Source organism: Muscardinus avellanarius (genome assembly GCF_963383645.1).
Source record: "Muscardinus avellanarius genome assembly, chromosome: 8".
NCBI lineage: Eukaryota > Metazoa > Chordata > Mammalia > Rodentia > Gliridae > Muscardinus > Muscardinus avellanarius.
This window is the reverse complement of record NC_137794.1, coordinates 25,892,947-25,911,167: the sequence shown is the minus strand read 5'-3', so window position 1 is coordinate 25,911,167 and position 18,221 is coordinate 25,892,947. Positions and strand designations below refer to the sequence as shown.

Here is an 18,221-nt window from a genome sequence, read left to right as displayed (position 1 = left end):
TTAATTGCATCCTTTATCTCTTTTTGGCTCTCTCTGAATTCTTTTTGAAACACCTCTATTATTTCTACAGTTATTTTCCTGATTTGATCTTCTAGAAATCTCTGGATTTCTGTTTTATCAGGTTCTAATGTTGTGGGGTTGTGGGCATTCATTGCTCCATTGTTATTCCTCTTTCCCATGATTTCGGAAATTTTTGCCTTGTCTCGGTTCTTCCCTTGGGTCACTACAACTTCACTTAAGGTGCTCTGGATCTCGAGTCTGTGGTATCTCGGTCCCCACTACTCCTTTACTGGGTTGTATTGCAGAGTCTCATACCCTGGGAGTCAATTGAGGCTGCTTTAGACTATGGGGGGTACTAGGTTGGGCGTTCTCCTATGAAGTGATATCTCTGCCACCGCCATTCCCCCACAGGGTCAAGTCCCTGGGAGTACAGTACTGGGATTTCTCCTGTAGGGGCCCCAATTTGACTCACTGTTGAGTGTGCAGATGGAGCTGTAGTGGACTCGATGAATTTGCTGCTGCTGCTGCCGCCAGTGGCAATATGGCGCCGCTGCCATGCCCTTGGCCGTGAGGCTGGCGTATTTCTTTTCTGGTTTTGAGCTCCGTTCTGAGTCCCTGCAGGGTGAGCCCAGCCTCTGGGATCTTTAGAAGCTCCCTACGCCGAGAAATCTGCCGAATTCCTCCCAGCTGATCCGCAGCGGCTCACCTCGGCTCGCTGTCTGCCGCTCCTCTCTGGAGCCTGGTGGGCTGTTGAGTGCGTTGGTCTGGTGCTGTCCGGTGAGCTTGCTGCTGCCGCTGGCAGTAAGGCGCTACTGCCACATCCTCGGGCATGAGGCTGGCTTATCTCCTCTCTGGTTCTGAGCTCCGTTATGAGTTCTCCTCCTCTCTGCAGCCTGTTGCTGCAAGGGAAAATGGTGCCCGCCGCTTCACGCTGCGGCTCCGGCTGCAGCACTGCGGTCTGGTTTCTTTTTGATGTCTCGTTTTTCCAGCCCTCTTTTTCTCTGTCTCTTGTAATTACAGTTTTTGTTTCTCTGCTGATGCTGTTTTCTGGCTATGAAAGGCGCTGATTTTGTGGTAATAGATATTGGTTGTTAGCGAGGCTTTAAGCCCTGCTTTTCTCTGTCACCATCTTCCTGGAAGTCTCTAGTTTCCCTATTTTTACATCTCATATTGTAACAAGTGCTATACCTGTTAAAACCACGAACTACTGCTGACCTTATCAACTAAAGAGTATAGTTCACATGTAGGTTCACAATCAGTGTTGGATTTGACAAATGTATAACGACACATATCCATCATTGTGATATTATACAGAGTAGCTTCATTGCCCTAAAAATCCCCTTTGTACCACTTACTTAAATATCCTTCCCTCCCTCTCATCTTCTGCCAATCACTGATCTATTTACCATCTCCACAGTTTTTCCTTTTTAAGAATGTCATAAAATCGGAATCATATAGCATGTATGGCCTTTAAGAACGACCTCTTTCACTTTACAAACCTTTCAAGGTCCTTCCATGTCTTTTTATGGCTTGATTAATAATTTCTTCTTAGTATAGAATATGACCGTGTTACATGCAAATTTAATAGCTTGTTTAAACAATCACCTATTAAAGGTTACCTTGGTTGCTTCTGAGTTTTGACAGTTTTGAAAAAAAGTTGTTATAAATATCCATGTGCAGGTTTTTGTATGTATGTAAGCTTTTAATTCATCTGGGTAAATACCAGAAATGGATTCTTTGGCTATTTTTGCTATAAATTTCTAATTTTGAAGACAATAGTTTATCTATGACCATAAATATCCGTTAGATCTAAGAAGAATGAATAATTTTAATTTTTTTTTCCCTGTTAGAATAGTGATGAATTCCAGGTCTCTTACAGCTGGATTGAAAACTATAAGCACAGGGGGAGAATAAAATGGCGACTGTGGACATAGCACCTCTTAGTAGCTGAAACAAAGTTCAACTACCGAAAAGGTAGAATCTTGACAAGCAAAATAAATAAAGCTAACGAACCAAAACAGAACCAGGAACCTAGGCAGAAGGAATCCAGTACTCTGAAATGCGAGATCTGCTGCAAAAAGCCCGAGCGCATGACTGACCTGCTGCAAAAGTGGCTCAGCCTCTAGTGCCAGAACGGGCTACAGGCCACTCACCCAAACTGGGAGTCTTGGCTTAGGCCGACATGGCAGCCCCAAGAAATTCAGAAAAATAATCCAAGAACTAGAAGGCAGCCACAGAGCTCCAACGCAACTTTTTCTGCTTCAGGAATGCAGAAAAAGATCCATAAGCCCGTGTGCTCTCCAAAGATGGCACTTGCAGCGGTGCAGCGAACCATCCAGAGATGTTGCAGCAGGACCAGGTAATTGCTTGCATTACTCAGTACTTAGCGAAAGATCATGCAGAGAATCTATGGGACCCTGCAGGCTAGTCTAGTTAGAACCTCCAGAGATACAGAAAAGGTGCTCAAGGCCTAGACCCTGCACAGGGTCATAGGGGGTTGCTCCAAGACTACACTGGATGCTCCACTCCAGTACAGGAAGGAAGCACAAGCACAAAGCAGAGAGCCTGAGGCCTGGGTAGAGAGTGCAGAGGCCCAAGAGCATGCGCGGAACACAAGGTGGAGAAATGCAGAACCCTGGACTTACACAGAACTCATTAACAGTAACACCTGTCAGAGATGAGAGGGGTGCAAATAGAGAGTGGGTTCAAAAGCTGACAATCGGAAAAAGAGTAAATAAGAGACACTGGAATATAATCTAGAATCTACCACAGTGATCAGACATACAGATAGTATATGGGACCAGCCCCATATTTGGAAACAGGTTCTCATTAAGTTGCTGAGAGCCTCACTAAGTAGGCTGAGGCTGGCTTTGAACCTGTGCAATCCTCCTGTCTCAGCCTCCCAAGCGTGGGGATTACAAGTGTGGTCCACCACACCCGGCCTTGTTATTCATTCTAAATTGCTATCCTAAGATGAACTAGATCATCAGTATAAGTTGGCTATTGTGATTTATCAACTGTAGACTCTCTTGTTTGGCACATTAGAGAAAGTGATGATCTTTAATAAATAGCTTTTAAGAAAAAGCCTAAAAAATAGTAGTTAATTTGATAATCTTGTTTACAATATAGCAAAAATAACAAGAGAAAATGAAACATACAAAAGAAAGAAATAATAACATTAAAAGGTGGTAAATATCAGGTACAATTGGTCAATAAAAAGAGTGAAGACACAATAATTAACATAAGTAATGGAACAGTAGAAAACACCATGAATCTTACAGATAATAAAGAGATAATTGAAGGATACTGTGAACTACTTGCTATCAATAAATATAAAAATTTAGACTGAATGAACAAACTCCTAGAAAAATTTACTGAAATAGACTAGAAAAAAAATAAAATGAAGTATCCCATTATTGCTTTATTATTGTATTTTGATCACCAAGAAATTTAATACAACACAAACTGAGGGGTAGTTGACATAATGACCAGCCAATACTATTATGAAATGATTCAAGAAAAAAGTATGTATGTATGTATGTATGTATGTATGTATGTATGTATGTATGTATGTATAAAAAGAGGACATGAAAAAGCAAATATGCCAAATGGTAATTTGCATATTTTTTTTTTCTTTCTTTTTTTTGGTGGTACTGGGGTTCCGAAACCATTCTACCTCCTGGCTACACTCCCAGACCTATTTTATACTTTTTTTTATTTGGAAACAGGGTCTCCTAAGTCAGCACTGCTGGATTCGAACCAGTATGATCCTCCTCTCTGTGCTTCCCAAGCTCGGGGATTACAAGCGTGCCCCACCACGCCCGGCTGTAATTTGCATATTCTGTTGAAGAGTTTAGGGGAATACACTGTACTAATTTTTTTAATTCCAAAAATCCATTTTGAATTGAATTTTATATTTTTTTCTATGGGGACACTCAATTGATATCACATCATTTATTGAAACTGTCGTTTTCAATCTTACTAGCATGTGTCAAAAGGGTGTACCTTTATCTGTCCTTTCTCCTGTTCCTTCTGCTCTAAAATTAAGACCTCTAGTTTATCAAAAGATTGCATAAATACAGAGAAAACAAACTAAAAACTACCAGAAAGTTAAGGGTCTATTTATAAAAAAGTAATAGAAAGAGAAGTAAAATTTAAAATATATGAAAAAGTATTCATCAATACATTAGATAAGAATCAGACTTTTTATTCATTAGAAATGTCTAAAGATAGACAAGACTCATTAAAATGCTCTAATCAGTTTTTGCAACTTACCCTCAAGGTATGATGCTCTTGTGCTAATAATATTCTTAAGTCTTCATGCAGTGTTATAATTTCCAGAAACTGTCCCCACAAAGCCATCAGAAGTGAACAAAGCTGTGCAAGGTTCATATTTATAAGTTCTGCCAGTTCATCAGGATTTTCTATTTTCTGAAATGAGAAGAAAAAAACATCACTGCTTTGAGACTTTTCAACATTCCCAGATATACTATGATGAGAATATTAATACATATGGTTTAAATTAGAAGTGTGTGTGTAAATGGACATGTGTGATGAGACCAAATGATAAATGAATTTTATTGTTAATTCTAGATTATACTTCACATTATTTCAGTAACAAGATTATTTCATATTAAAATACCAGTTAAGCTGTTGAAATTGCTTCAGTAATTATCAGTTAAGTAGAAAATCAAAAGTCAGGATGATCCAAATTGTAAGAGAAAAATATTAGGAACTTTAAATACAATGATAGCTGGGCCTGGAGATGCACAACCTATAATCTCACTATTTGCGAGGGTGAGACAAGATGATTGATTGCAGGTTTGAGGCCATCCATAACAATTTAGCAACACTCTCAGCAACTTAGTGAGATCCTGTTTCAAAATAAAAAAAAGTACTTTTTAAAAAAAAGTAAAAAATGGATGAGAATACAGTTTGGACGTAGCATGTTCCTGGGTTCAATTCCCAGTTCCACCAAAACCAAACATAAGGAATAAAGCATAATGAAAGTTACAAACAAATATTTTTGAAAGATGATAACATCTTAAAGATTTTCTTCCCCATTAAGCTAAGTGAGGCATTTAAAATATCTATAACTCCTCAGAAAAGACTGAAATTCTTTTGGAAATACTTCTTTTCCCTCACTTCTATATTGTTAGGGTCTATTTTACTTGTAGGCAATCCTTTTACAGTGCTGTCAAACACTTCCTTTGTTTTGTGGTACTGGGGATTGAATGCAGTGCTTCATGCATGCTAGACAAGCATTTCTTTTTCTAATACTTCATTATCCATTATTTTTTGAGCATTTTTTTCTTTTTTTGTGGTGCTGACGATTGAACCCAGGGGCATTCTACCTCAGAGCCACACCTCTAGCCCAATTTTTTTTTTTTTTTTTGCTTTTTCCATATCTTCTCTTTATTTTTTGTTTTTTTTTTTAAAAAAAATTTTATTGGCTGGGCGTGGTAGCACATGCTTGTAATCCCCGGACTTGGGAGGCTGAGACAGGAGGATCGCACAGTTTCAAAGCCAGCCTCAGCTACTGAGTGAGGCTCTCAGCAACTTAGTGAGACTCTGTTTCCAAATAAAATATAAAATAGGTCTGGGAGTATAACCTGGAGGTAGAAAGCCTCTGGGTTCCACCTCTAGTACCACCAAAAAACAAAAAAGAAAAGCAAAAAACAAAAAAACTCAAGGAAAAAAAAAACAAAAATTTATTGGTACATTACAGTCATACATCTTAATAGGATACAAGATGGCAGAGACATACATGCACACCCAGCCCTATTTTTTATTCTTTATTTTGAAACAGGGTGTCACTGAATTGCAAAGGGCCTCACTAAGTAGTAGCTGAGGCTGTCTGCAAACCACGATCTTCCTGTCTCATCCTCCCAAATGCTGGGATTACAAGCAAGCGCTACCATACCTAGCTCATTTTTCTTTTTCTTTTATTTTTTTGGCGGTACTAGAGATGGAACCCTTCTACCTTTGGGCTACACTCCCAAACTTATGTTATATTTTATTTGGAAACAGGGTCTCTTAAGACAGCAAGGCTGGCTTTGAACCAGCGTGATCCTCCTGTCTCCGCCTCCCAAACATGGGGATTACAAGTGTGCACCACCACGCCCAGCTCTTTTTTTATTTTGAAACAGGGTCTCACTAAGTTGCAGAAGGCCTCACTAAGTAGCTCAGGCTGGTTGCAAACCCGTGATCCTCCTGTCTCAGCCTCCCAAGAACTGGGATTACAAGCATGCACCATCACACCTGGCTTTTATTTTTTGAGCCCTTTTAATACTTTTATTGGTGCATTATGGTCTTACATCATAATATAATTCATAGTAGCAGTGACATATGTGCACACAGCACTTGGTAGGCTTCCTCTGCTCCCCTCTCACTCGCTCCCCTTCCCATACTGGGGTTGGCATTGGTATTCGCACATATGTACATACAGTCAATGGAAGCGATTCCACTGATCCTCCCTTTTGCCACCCCCTTCCCCTAGAACAACTCCCTGGCTCCACTGTAGTTTCTCCTCCAATAGGGCCTATACTCTAGAGATAAAACATAATATGAAAATTTCATAGTCTAGAGGTGAGAAAGGCAGATAGCAAAGTCATTATAAAATTCTATTATGCTATAAAAGTGGTATTAAATTGTTGCATTTATGATCATGCAATTAACAGTACTATGTTATATTATGACATGCATAGTCCAAAATGCAAGTGTTTTCCTTGCACAACTAAAATTGCTAAACAGAGAATAATTAAGACTAAAAATAAGAATTATTGTCTCTCATTAAGACAGGCATTTTTCTTAGGAAGACCAGATTGTAATTCATTGAGGTTACAGTAAGTTTTCAGGTAGATTAAAATCTTGGTGCAAAAATTTGTTTTTCAATTTCCATGTAGATTAGTAAATCTACCTTAAATACACAGATGGATGACTTCATTCCCCCAGCCTAAAAAATATTGGAGTAGTCAAGTCTATATAGGCTCCCATAGTATTAATTACCACCTCTCCACCTATCAACAACTGCTAAATCTATATTTCATGATTATTACCTACAATTGTACTAATATCTTCTCCCTTCCTTAAGAATTATGCTTTTAAAAAATATATTTAAATAAGTCAAGCTTGGTGGCGCATGTTTGTAATCCCAGTACTTGGGAGGCTTAGACAGGAGGATCATAGTGTTCATGGCCAGCCTCAGCTACTCAGTGAGGCACTTTGCAACTTAATGAAACACTGTTTCAAAATAAAGAATAAAAAATAGGGTTGGGAGTGTAGTTGGAGGTAGAATGCTACTGGGTTCTATCCCCAGTACCCCCCACACAAAACAACACAAACACACACAAAACAACACACACAATACATTTAATATATCAAATATTTATAAATAGACCTTATATTTAAATATTTAATGATTCCCAAATGCTACATATCACATATGATACTACTACTCTCAGTTTATTTCTACTTCTTTTTGAAGTCTATATTTTTGGCAGACTTTTCTTTCCTCATCCAAATCAAGTTTCCAAAAAATCAAGAAATGACACAAAATAAAAATTAAAATTAGTAAGAAGTGAAGGCACTTACATGATGTACTATCATGTTTGTGACTTTAGTTACTGGTACACAGTTAAAACCCAGTAAATATTTACTAAGCAAACAAACAAACAAATGAGGAGTTTAGTTAAGAAAAAAAGAAGCCCCAGAAATTTCTGGGCAAACTCAAAAGTAATTTTTAATTTCAGAATTTTAGAATAACAACTAATAGAGTCAACACATGATGAATATGGATTTGTTAACATATGATGAATCTCCAAGTGTGTTCTGCCCTAGGAAATTATAAGTACACTAGAACTGAAGCCAACAAAATTTTCATGTCTCTGTTAAGAACATAGAGATTAAAATATAACATGAATTGAAACCTGCAGTATTATTGTTCCAAGGATGGTATCAATGGATTTTAGAAAAAAAAAAGTAAACATTAGAGAATAACTAAATAACATGGTATAATGAAGGAACAGTTTACTTAGTATAGTCTACATACAAATAGAAATCATTCTCTTAATCTTACTACAGGATGTATAAAGTACATAGTTCTTTTGTTTCCGAGGACCAGGCTATCTGGGTATCTTGCAATTATTAATTTTATTTCCTAATACTGGGGATTATTGCACCAAGGTTCTGAGAGGGAACTTCAGTATTTAGTTATTTAGTATTACTGGAAAAAATCCCAAGTATAAATTACTTCTCAGGGTTACATTGATCTCTGAAAATGAATATTAAGTTAATAATAAAGTTTTTAGGTTAAAAACAAAAATTAGGATTAAGTTTGACAAGATCTTATATATACATATGTGTATGTATATATATATATATACATACACACATATATATACATATATATATATACATATACATATATATGTATATATATATATACATACACACACACATATATATACATATACACACAAAACTGAGATGTTGCATTTGTGTACTTTTGAGGTAACATTCATTATTTTCTCTTAAAGTGATTATGATTTTTTATAACATTCACTGATCTTGTTTGATTACAAAATACTGTTTAATAGACTTGAGGAATAGAGAAAAAAGTTCATTTTAGTGTATAGGCTTAAAAATTTTTTCACTTATATACATAAAACAAAAAATAAGTTTATATTTAGCTCTAAGGTCATTTTGACTTCATGACATAATATAGGTATATTTCTACATCAAACATTTATTGTTGCTGGGCGTGGTGGCGCACGCTTATAATCCCTGCGCTTGGGAGGCAGAAACAGGAGGATCGCGCAGGTCGAAGCTAGACGTGCTGATCCTGTTTCTACAAAAAAATATGGGTCTGGGAGTGTAGCCCGGAACCCCAGTACCACCAACAAAACAAAACAAGTAAACATTTATTGTCCACCATTTTTAAGGCAGCAAAACATTTTAAGACAACGAGTATCTCCTAATTTATTAAACCATTCTACTGGTGAGTATTTATTTAGGTTCATGTTTTCACAATATTATATATCTTTCTATGAATCCATTTCTTTGACATAGACTAAGAAGAGCTTTGGCTTTACATACAAACCACTAAACCAATTTCTGAAAATGATCTATAAGGTATGAGAATCTGCACCTCATCACAAAGAAACACTCTTACATAAAAAATTTTGCAACCCATACAATAGGTTATAAAGAGTATCAGAATGTTTTAAGTTTTTGTTTCTTTAATAATTGATAATATTTTTCATGTTAAACTTTTTGCAACTGGGTGTTTATTCTATGCTAACAAGAAAAATGGTGACCACATGTTTTACTACTGATTTCAAGAGCTCTTTTTATATGGTCATTATAGCTTTTGTCAACTCTATTGTTAAAAATTTTTTCCTAGCTCCTGGGCGTGGTGGTGCACACTTACAATCCCAGTATTTGGGAGTCTGAGACCGGAGGATTGTGGTTCGCGGATAGCCTCAGCTACTTAGTGAGGCCCTCCGCAACTCAGTGAGACCCGATTTCAAAATAAAGAATAAAAAATTGGGCAAGGGGTGTAGTTTGGAGGTCAAATGTCCCTGGGTTCCGTCCCCAGACCCGCAAAAGAAAAAAAGAAAAAAAAAATTCCTAGGCTGTTGATGCAAATAATTTTGTGTGTGCGTGTGTGTATGGGTGGGGGGTACTGGGGACTAAAAACAGGAGGTTCTACCTCTGAGTTACACTTCCAGCTCTATTTTATTTTTATTTTAAAACAGGGTCTCACTTAGTTACCATGCATTGGCTTCAAACCTATGATATTCTTGTCTCAGCCTCCCAAATACTTGAATTATAGGTGTGTGCCATCATGCCCAGCTTACTGTGAAATTTTATGTTTACTCACACACTAAAATTTGAATAACGTACACCTAAAAAAACTTAATAGCAAAATAAGAATATAAATATAATGAATTTCCCTTTCTAACTTTGTTTTCTAACTTTCTAACTTTCGCACACACAAAATTATTTTCGTTCTAACTTTCGCTACTCTTTTCCACGTTACCTTTAAGAACTTGGAAATCTTTTCACATCAATATGATCAAATACGTAGCTTTTTAGGGATTTTTAAACATATATAAAATCATATTTGTCTTTTTCTTTTTCAACTGGTAAATTCTATTTTTTTTTCTTTTGTGGTACTGGGGATGGAACCCAGGGGCATTCTATTTCCGAGCTATACCCCCAGCCCTATTTTTTATTTTTAAACTGGGTCTCACAGAGTTGCATAGGGTCTCACTAAGTAGCTGAGGCTGTCCGAGAAACATGAGCCTCCGGTCTCAGTCTCCTGAATGCTGGGATTACAAGAATGTAGCACCATGCCTGGCTTGATTGGTACGTTCTAAAGAGCTTTTCAGTATGAAAACAGTACCTGGCATGAGACTTCAATAAGTATTTCTTACTTTTTTTTGTGTGTGTGTGCTGGGGATTGAATCCAGGGGTTTGTACCACCAAGCTACACCTCCAGCACTATTTTAATTTTTTTTCTCTTTGAAACAGGGTCTCACTAAGTTGCGGTGGGCCTTGCTAAGTTGTTGAGGCTGGCTATGAACCTCTGATGCTCCTGTCTCAGCCTCTCAAGTACTGGAATTACAAGCATGGGCTACCACATCTGGCAATCTAATATTTTTTAAATGGCTATATGAAAGTTTATTAATAATTTAAGAAATTCTTTATCTTCATATTTGTGTACATTTATAAAAACTTTTACAAAAGAGATTAAAAATTATCATGTGAGAGGTATTATGTATTTAATAAATGTTTTTAAAACAAACCGATGAATTAATTCATTTTAAAAAAGTATCAATTTAGCCAGCCGTGGTAGCGCAGGCTTGTAATCCCAGCATTTGGGAGGCTGAGACAGGAGGATAGCAGTTCGAGGCCAGCCTCAGCTACTTAGTGAGGTCCTTTACAACTGAGACCCTGTTTCAAAATAAAGAATAAAAAATAGGGCTGGGGATGTAGCTTGGAGGTAGAATGCCTCTGGGTTCCATCCTCAGGATTGCAAAAAAAAAAAAAAGTATCAATTTATGTCATCACCAAAATATACATAGATGATAGTTTCCCTACAATAAATATTAATAGTCACTTTAATTTTTACAATTTCATGGGCCAAAATAAACCCAATTTTAAAATATTTAATCTGAATTTCCCTGTGTTTTAGTAAATATCATTTCAGTAAGTTAACTTATTCGAAGAATTGCCCATTAGTACATCACCCCTTTCTATCCCTTTTCCACCAGGATAAGCGTTTGAAATTGATTCATGAGAGAAGTAACCAACTGCCTCTTTTAAATATTGCAAATATCCTCCTCCAGTTGCTTGCTTGCTTTTAACTTTATTTACAACATATTTTGTTATAATCCCTGTACCTGGGAGGCTGAGACAGGAGGATCGCAGGTTTGAGGATAGCCTCATCAAGTAGTGAGACTCTCACCAACCTAGTGTGAGACTCTGTTTCTAAATAAAAATTAGGGCTGGCAGCTTATTTTGGAGATAGAATGCCCCTGGGTTAAATCCCCAGTACCATAAAATCCCCACTGGAGTCGGGCATGGTGGCACACGCTTGTAATCCCAGCATTTGGGAGGCTGAGACCTGAGGACTGCGGTTCGTGGACAGCCTCAGCTACTTAGTGAAGCCCTCCCACAACTTAGTGAGATCCTGTTTCAAAATAAAGAATTAAAAAATAAAAATAGGGCAGGGGACATAGCTTGGAGATCTAATGCCCCTGGGTTCCATCCCCAGACCTGCAAAAAAAAAAAAAAAACAGTGGAAATTTGATTTGGACTCATTAAGCTGATTAACTTGAGAAAAATTGGCATCTTTCAGTGATTATTTTTCTATGCAAAAGTATAATAAATGCATTTACTTAAAATTTTTCAATCTCTTAATGGAATAATGTAGATTATTTTAATATAAACTGCATATATCTTCAGATTATTTTTAAGTGTTTACTATCCTTTGGGATACTAACTATAAGAATATAGGTGATGTTTTATTATTATTATTATTATTATTATTTTTTTTTATTTATTTATTTATTTATTTTTTGTGGTAGTACTGGGGTTCCTGGAAACGAATCCTTCTACCTCCGGGTTACACTCCCAGACCTATTTTTTTCTATTTTTTTATTTGGAAACAGGGTCTCTTAAGCCAGAGAGGCTGGCTTCGAACCAGTGTGATCCTCCTGTCTCCGTCTCCCAAGTGTGGGGATTACAAGCGTGCGCCACCACACCCGGCTATAGGTGATGTTTTAAAGAAAATATTTATTTGAATTGTGAAGGAACCCTCTAGATAGTATTGAAAATTACTTGTGTATCTTATATTTGTAAAATATTTAAGGAGAAGGTAAATATCTTCTTAAAAGAAGTCTAGTGCTCATTTAAAAAAAATATATATATATATATATGCCAAGTGTGGTGGTACAGGCTTAATAATCCCAGTACTTGGGAGCCTGCAGGTTTGAAGACAGCCTCAGCAAGTAGTGAGACTCTCATCAATCTAGTGAGATTCTGTTTCAAAATAAATAAAATAAAATAAAATAGGGCAGAAGGTGTATCTCAGAGGAACGCCCTTGGGCTTAATCTCCAGTAGCGAAAAAAACATCAAAACAAAAAAACAGAAAAAACCCTCTGAAACAAATACATATTTTTGTTTGATTTATACCTCTTATTTCTTATTGATACAGTGGATTAAGAGTGATATATAAGCCAGGCACATGCTTGTAATTGCAGTACGGGAGGCTGAGGCAGGAAGATGGCAGGTTTGCGGACAACCTCAGCTACTTAGTGAAGTCTTCCGCAACTTAGTAAGACCCTATTTCAAAACAAAGAAAAAAAAAATAAGGCTGGGGGTGTAGCTCAGAGATAGAATGCCCATGGGTTCAATCCTCAATACCGTGAAAAAAAATAGTGACTATATAGTAAGTTACCAAAGTCAAAACATTTAGTTTTCTGGTCAAAAGGGAAGAAAAGAAAACTCTATTCAATTTAACTGCCAAGAATTTGTTCTGTTGAACTAGAACAAATTGCTTTGTTTGTGTATTGTGTGTGTGAGGAGGAGAGTGCTGAGAATCAAATATAAGTTGTCATGCCTTTACCCTCAGCCCTTTTTAATTTCTTGTTTTGAAACAGGGTCTTGCTAGGTTGCTAAGTGTCTTGCTAAATTGCCAGGGCTGGTCTCAAAGGAACCCAAGATCCCCATTTGTCTAAAACTTCCAAGTACTGAGATTACAGGCTTGCAACTCCACACCCAGCTACAATTGTCACTTTCAAAGAATATCATGAGCCAAGCTGGGCGTGGTGGTGCACGCTTGTAATCCCCATGCTTGGGAAGCTGAGACAGGAGGATCACACAGTTTCAAAGCTAGCCTCAGTTACTTAGTGAGGCTCTCAGTAACTTAGTGAGACCAATGTTTCCAAATAAAATAGAAAATAGGTCTGGGAGTATAACCTAGAAGTAGAAAGCCCCTAGCCCCCCACCCCCAATAAAAAAAGAATATCATGAGCCAGGCATCAGGGTGGGTGCATGCCTGTTATCCCAGTACTTGGGAGGCTAAGACAGGAGTGAGGGTTTGAAGGGCAGCCTCACTTTATTAAGGAACACCCTAAGGAACTTAGACCCTGTTTCAAGGTAAAAAATAACAGAGAACTGAGGGTGTGGGTTGGAGTTAAAAATTTCCAGTACTACACACACACATTAAAAAAAATTATGTTACAAAACATAATATGCAACTTTTATTGATGCTTTAAAAATTTGTACAGAAATTCTTTGAATGAAGCCGGGCATGGTGGCGCACGCTTGTAATTCCAGCATTCGGGAGGTTGAGACCAGAGGATCGCGGTTCGCGGACAGCTTCAGCTACTTAGTGAGATCCTCTGCAACTCAGTGAGACCTGATTTCAAAATAAAGAATAAAAAAAAAAGGGCAGGGGGTGTGGCTCAGAGGTCAAATGCCCTCGGGTTCCATCCCTAGACCCACCAAAAAAAAAAAAAAAAAAAAAAAAAAAAAGAAATTCTTTGAATGAACAGATGAAAACAAATGCTTTTAATCAGGTAATTGTCCTTACTAATTCATATATATGCAGAATAATATATTTTTAAAAGATAAATTCTGTTAAAATCAAATGTATTTTGATAACTAAGCTCTATTTCTACAATGGTCAATCAATTTGTTGTATTTTAATAAAGGTAAGCAATGAATTAATTCATTTTATTATAGAAAATATTTAGAGTAGGAATCAGAAACCACTCAAATAACTTGATAATGTGAATTTTAAAATCCAAGTACCTTAACTTCTTCACATAATTCAGTAAGTCGAGCTTCTATATCCATTTCCTCTGAAAGGAGTAAAGAGTAATTAGAGGAAATATTTTAGTGTTAGATCTAAAAATTATCTTTGAAATTACATAAACATATTAAATTCCCTTTAAAAACCAGAAAGATTGAGAAATATCTGCGTATATTTATTGATTAAACGTCAATGTAATAATATACTTTCATAAACACATTAGTTACTTAGAAAATATGATTATTAAATTAATTTAGATAATTAAACAGAATGTTTCAGTTCTCACAAGAAGCTAACACTGAAGAAAATACTGACCAAATATGGTACTGACCAAATACGGTTGTACGGTAACTGGTACAACACTGTCACAAAAAGATAAAGCATTTCATATTCTATAATATCTAGTAAAGTTTAGTATTTTGTGTTATATGTGTATGTGCCTCACTTTTTATAGAAAAAAAGTTAAAATAGAATTAATTTTTATAACCAAAACATATTTAAAACATATCTGGAGTGTGGGCTATTGAGTGAAAATGACTAACAAAATCCTTTTCAATAAAAAGGTGACTAACAGTTTTCGTAAGACACACACACACACACACACACACACACACACACACACACACTTTGTATTGGGATTGAACCCAGGGCCTTAGTGTATCAGGAAGCACTCTGTCACTGAAATGATATCCCCAGCCCTGCTTTTACAAGATACTCCTAAAATGAGGCAAAGTTTTACCATACAGTCTTGATGCATACTTTACAATTAAAATGGCAATATTTATAAGAGAATACAGAAACGAACAGAATATAAATATTTATTTTTTAACAGGGAAAAATTATATTATGGCCTTAAGTATAATTTTAGATATACTCTAATGTTTAATTAGATATCAAACTAAAATGAGTTTTGTTACTAGAACAACATAAGCATGATCATCCAAAGTTCTATAATCTTGTTGTGAAAGTGAGTTTCATTATTCTCACACAAAGGCAATAATCACACAAATCTGTGACATGCTAGATACTCATTAGCTCAGTGATTTCACTGTTGGATAAATTAGTAGTTTCCAATTAGGTTTTCAAAAACTAAAAAAAAATCAGCAAAAAAATCTGCTTTAATATCATAACTTCCATATATGCTAACATCTATTTTCATATCACTCATGATTTTTTCCTGTGATAAAGAAAATCATTAAAATTAGAGTTTTGTTTTTTTTCCTGGCTACTGGGTATTGAACCCAGTGGCATTCTACCTAGGTTATACCCCCATCGTTTAAAAAACATTTATTTTTGAAACAGGGTCTCATGAGGTTGCTTGAGGCTGGCCTTGAACCTTTTAGCTTCCCAAGTACTAGGAGTAGGCCACCACACCCAGCTAGAATTAGTTTTAGTAGGTTCTATAGCCTACTTTCAAATGAAGAAAAGAAACTTTTATAAAGTTTTCTAATGTCTATATACTTGCTTAGATGGCACATTTGAATTAGTGCTAGTGTCACTTCAATTCAAAGAATACCTTAAAGAATGTATAAAAGCAAAAGTTAACCTCAAAATACTGAAATTAAAATAATTTCAAAATCACTTCAGATTTTTTTTTTTTTGTGTTACTGGGGTGGAACCTAGAGGCTTTCTGTTTCCGAGCTCTACTCCCAAACCTATTTTATACTTTATTTGGAAACAGGGTCTCACTAAGTTGCTGAGAGCCTCACTAAGTAGCTGAGATTGGCTTCGAACTTATGCGATCTTCCTATTTCAGCCTCCCAAGCGCAGGGATTACGAGCGTGTGCCACCACGCCCGGCTCGCTTCAGATTTTTAACCAAGTTTAAAATTCCACTTAAGCTGTATATTTCTTCTAAAAAGACATATGACATAATATGATAATTTTAGAGCAATTAATAAATATGATTATTACCATATACATGTATATTCTTTTTGGGGGGAGACTGGCTTCTCCTGCTAGTCCAAGTTTGCAATCTAGAACTCATATTTACATATTTTCAAAATCAAACACACACAGTTACTCTCTCTCCTATATTACACTCTTTGCCCAAATGATGGTCATTATCTGTTAGTGTTTTGCAACTAAGAACAATACTGCAGTAAATATGCCTGTACATGTATCATTAGATACATTATTTATAGAGCTCAGAAAATGCCAATACAATGCTAGGTTTTAAGGATAAAAAAAATTCAGAGTGTTATCTGACTAACTTTATTAGTTTCTAACTAAGTCTTTTACTATCCAACCCAAATCTGGCTCTTCATTTACAGAGTACCCATTACATTGAGCATCATTCTAAAACCCTATTTAGAATACTCAAATATAAAGAGTCTAAGCAATCTAATAGTTTAAACCAGAAGTATATTTTAACCATTAAAATAGTGTTTGAAGATGTCATAAATGGTCACACTTTCATATTTTAGTAGTAACTTTATATGAGAATATAAAACTTTTCCAAAAACGAATGTCTATAAACCTTACTTTTTCTTAACCGCCTACCCCCAAATATGTTTCTCTTAAAAATTTTATAAAAAAGTAATATAACTCAGATATTTCTGAGATAGGTTATATCTGAAAAATATTGAGGAAACTTTGGCTTTTTTTTTTAATTGATACATTGTAGTCATACATCTTAATGGAATACAAGATGGAAGAGGTACTTCTTTATTTACTTTTGTTCAAAGTTCTGACAATTAAAAAATAAATATTACAATTTTCCTTTATTTAAAAAATTTCTTCAGCTGGGCATGGTGGCGCACGCTTGTAATCCCAGCATTCAGGAGGCTGAGATCAGAGGATCGCGGTTTGCGGGCAGCATCAGCTACTTGTGAGACCCTCCACAACTTAGTGAGACACTGTTTCAAAAATGAAGAATAAAAAATAGGGCAGAGGGTGTAGCTCTGAGGCTGAATGCCCCTGGGTTCCACCCCCAGACCAGGAAAAAAAAAAAAAAAATATATATATATATATATATATAATTTATTCAATTTTTTAAAGTTTAAAAAAGTAACTGTGATAATCTATCCAAAACAAACTGAAGACTCAATATACTTTACAAATAGTAAATTAAGTACTACTGTTATCTAAGAACAAAAATCTAAAACATATGAAATATACAAATAATATATCAGAATATTTCCTTTAACATACATAGCATCTGCATAGTTGTGATTTGATGCTTTTTTCAGTATTCAGAATAAAAAAAATACATGCAAATTGACTAAAACACAAAACCAAAAACTGAGGATGTTTATTATTTCTGCAATATGTGAAACCTAAAGCATTAAGATTTTCAGTTTTAAAATCACATTCATTCTCAGTAAGCATATCCAAAGATAAAATTACTCTAAGCAAATTTAAAGTAATCATTCAACCTGCAAATTTTGGCAGTGTACCTGATTTCAAAAAAGTCATCTTTGTAGAAACACAGAATGTAAAAAAGCAAAAGAAATAATTGCAAATACTATTTCCAATTTTAAATAAAAAATTCAATATTACAAATTAAGAAATTAACCCAAATTTATCTATAAATCAAACTGATTCTAGAAGTTCTTAAAATAAAAGTGATGGAATATATTATATTAGTAAGTATATATTAAATGAAATTTGACACTAAAGCAAAATTCTATACTAATTAAAAAGAATTATTTAATTACCCTATTTGAAAACATACCTACACAGGTGTCTTTCTGGGTTCTTGGCTGTTTTCTTCTGAGAAGGCGATCATATAGGGCCTGCATGTTGGCCTTGGCTAGTTATAAGGATTGCACACAGCACTAGTTACTATATTCCTTTTACAACAAAATTTACTAGAGCTTTCCAACTTGTTAATAGAGATGTAGAATTGATCTGATAGTGCAGTTAGTTAATTAGCTTATTAGAATTACAAATG

General features: G+C 35.6%; 1 protein-coding gene across 8 annotated transcripts in view; it reads right to left on the bottom strand.

The window, feature by feature from the left end:
• FAM135A (family with sequence similarity 135 member A) overlaps positions 1–18,221 on the bottom strand; it is a gene marked incomplete at both ends in the record, with an annotated part of 117,963 nt that overhangs the window by 42,518 nt on the left and 57,224 nt on the right. For 5 of the 8 annotated variants that reach the window (XM_080699924.1, XM_080699925.1, XM_080699927.1 and 2 more), the window contains 3 exons: positions 4,276–4,431; positions 14,327–14,376; positions 18,003–18,080. In XM_080699924.1, coding sequence (XP_080556050.1) covers positions 4,276–4,431; positions 14,327–14,376; positions 18,003–18,080 — 284 coding nt within the window. The remainder of the gene's footprint in view (positions 1–4,275; positions 4,432–14,326; positions 14,377–18,002; positions 18,081–18,221) is intronic. The other 3 variants (XM_080699926.1, XM_080699928.1, XM_080699931.1) reach the window with 1 other exon arrangement.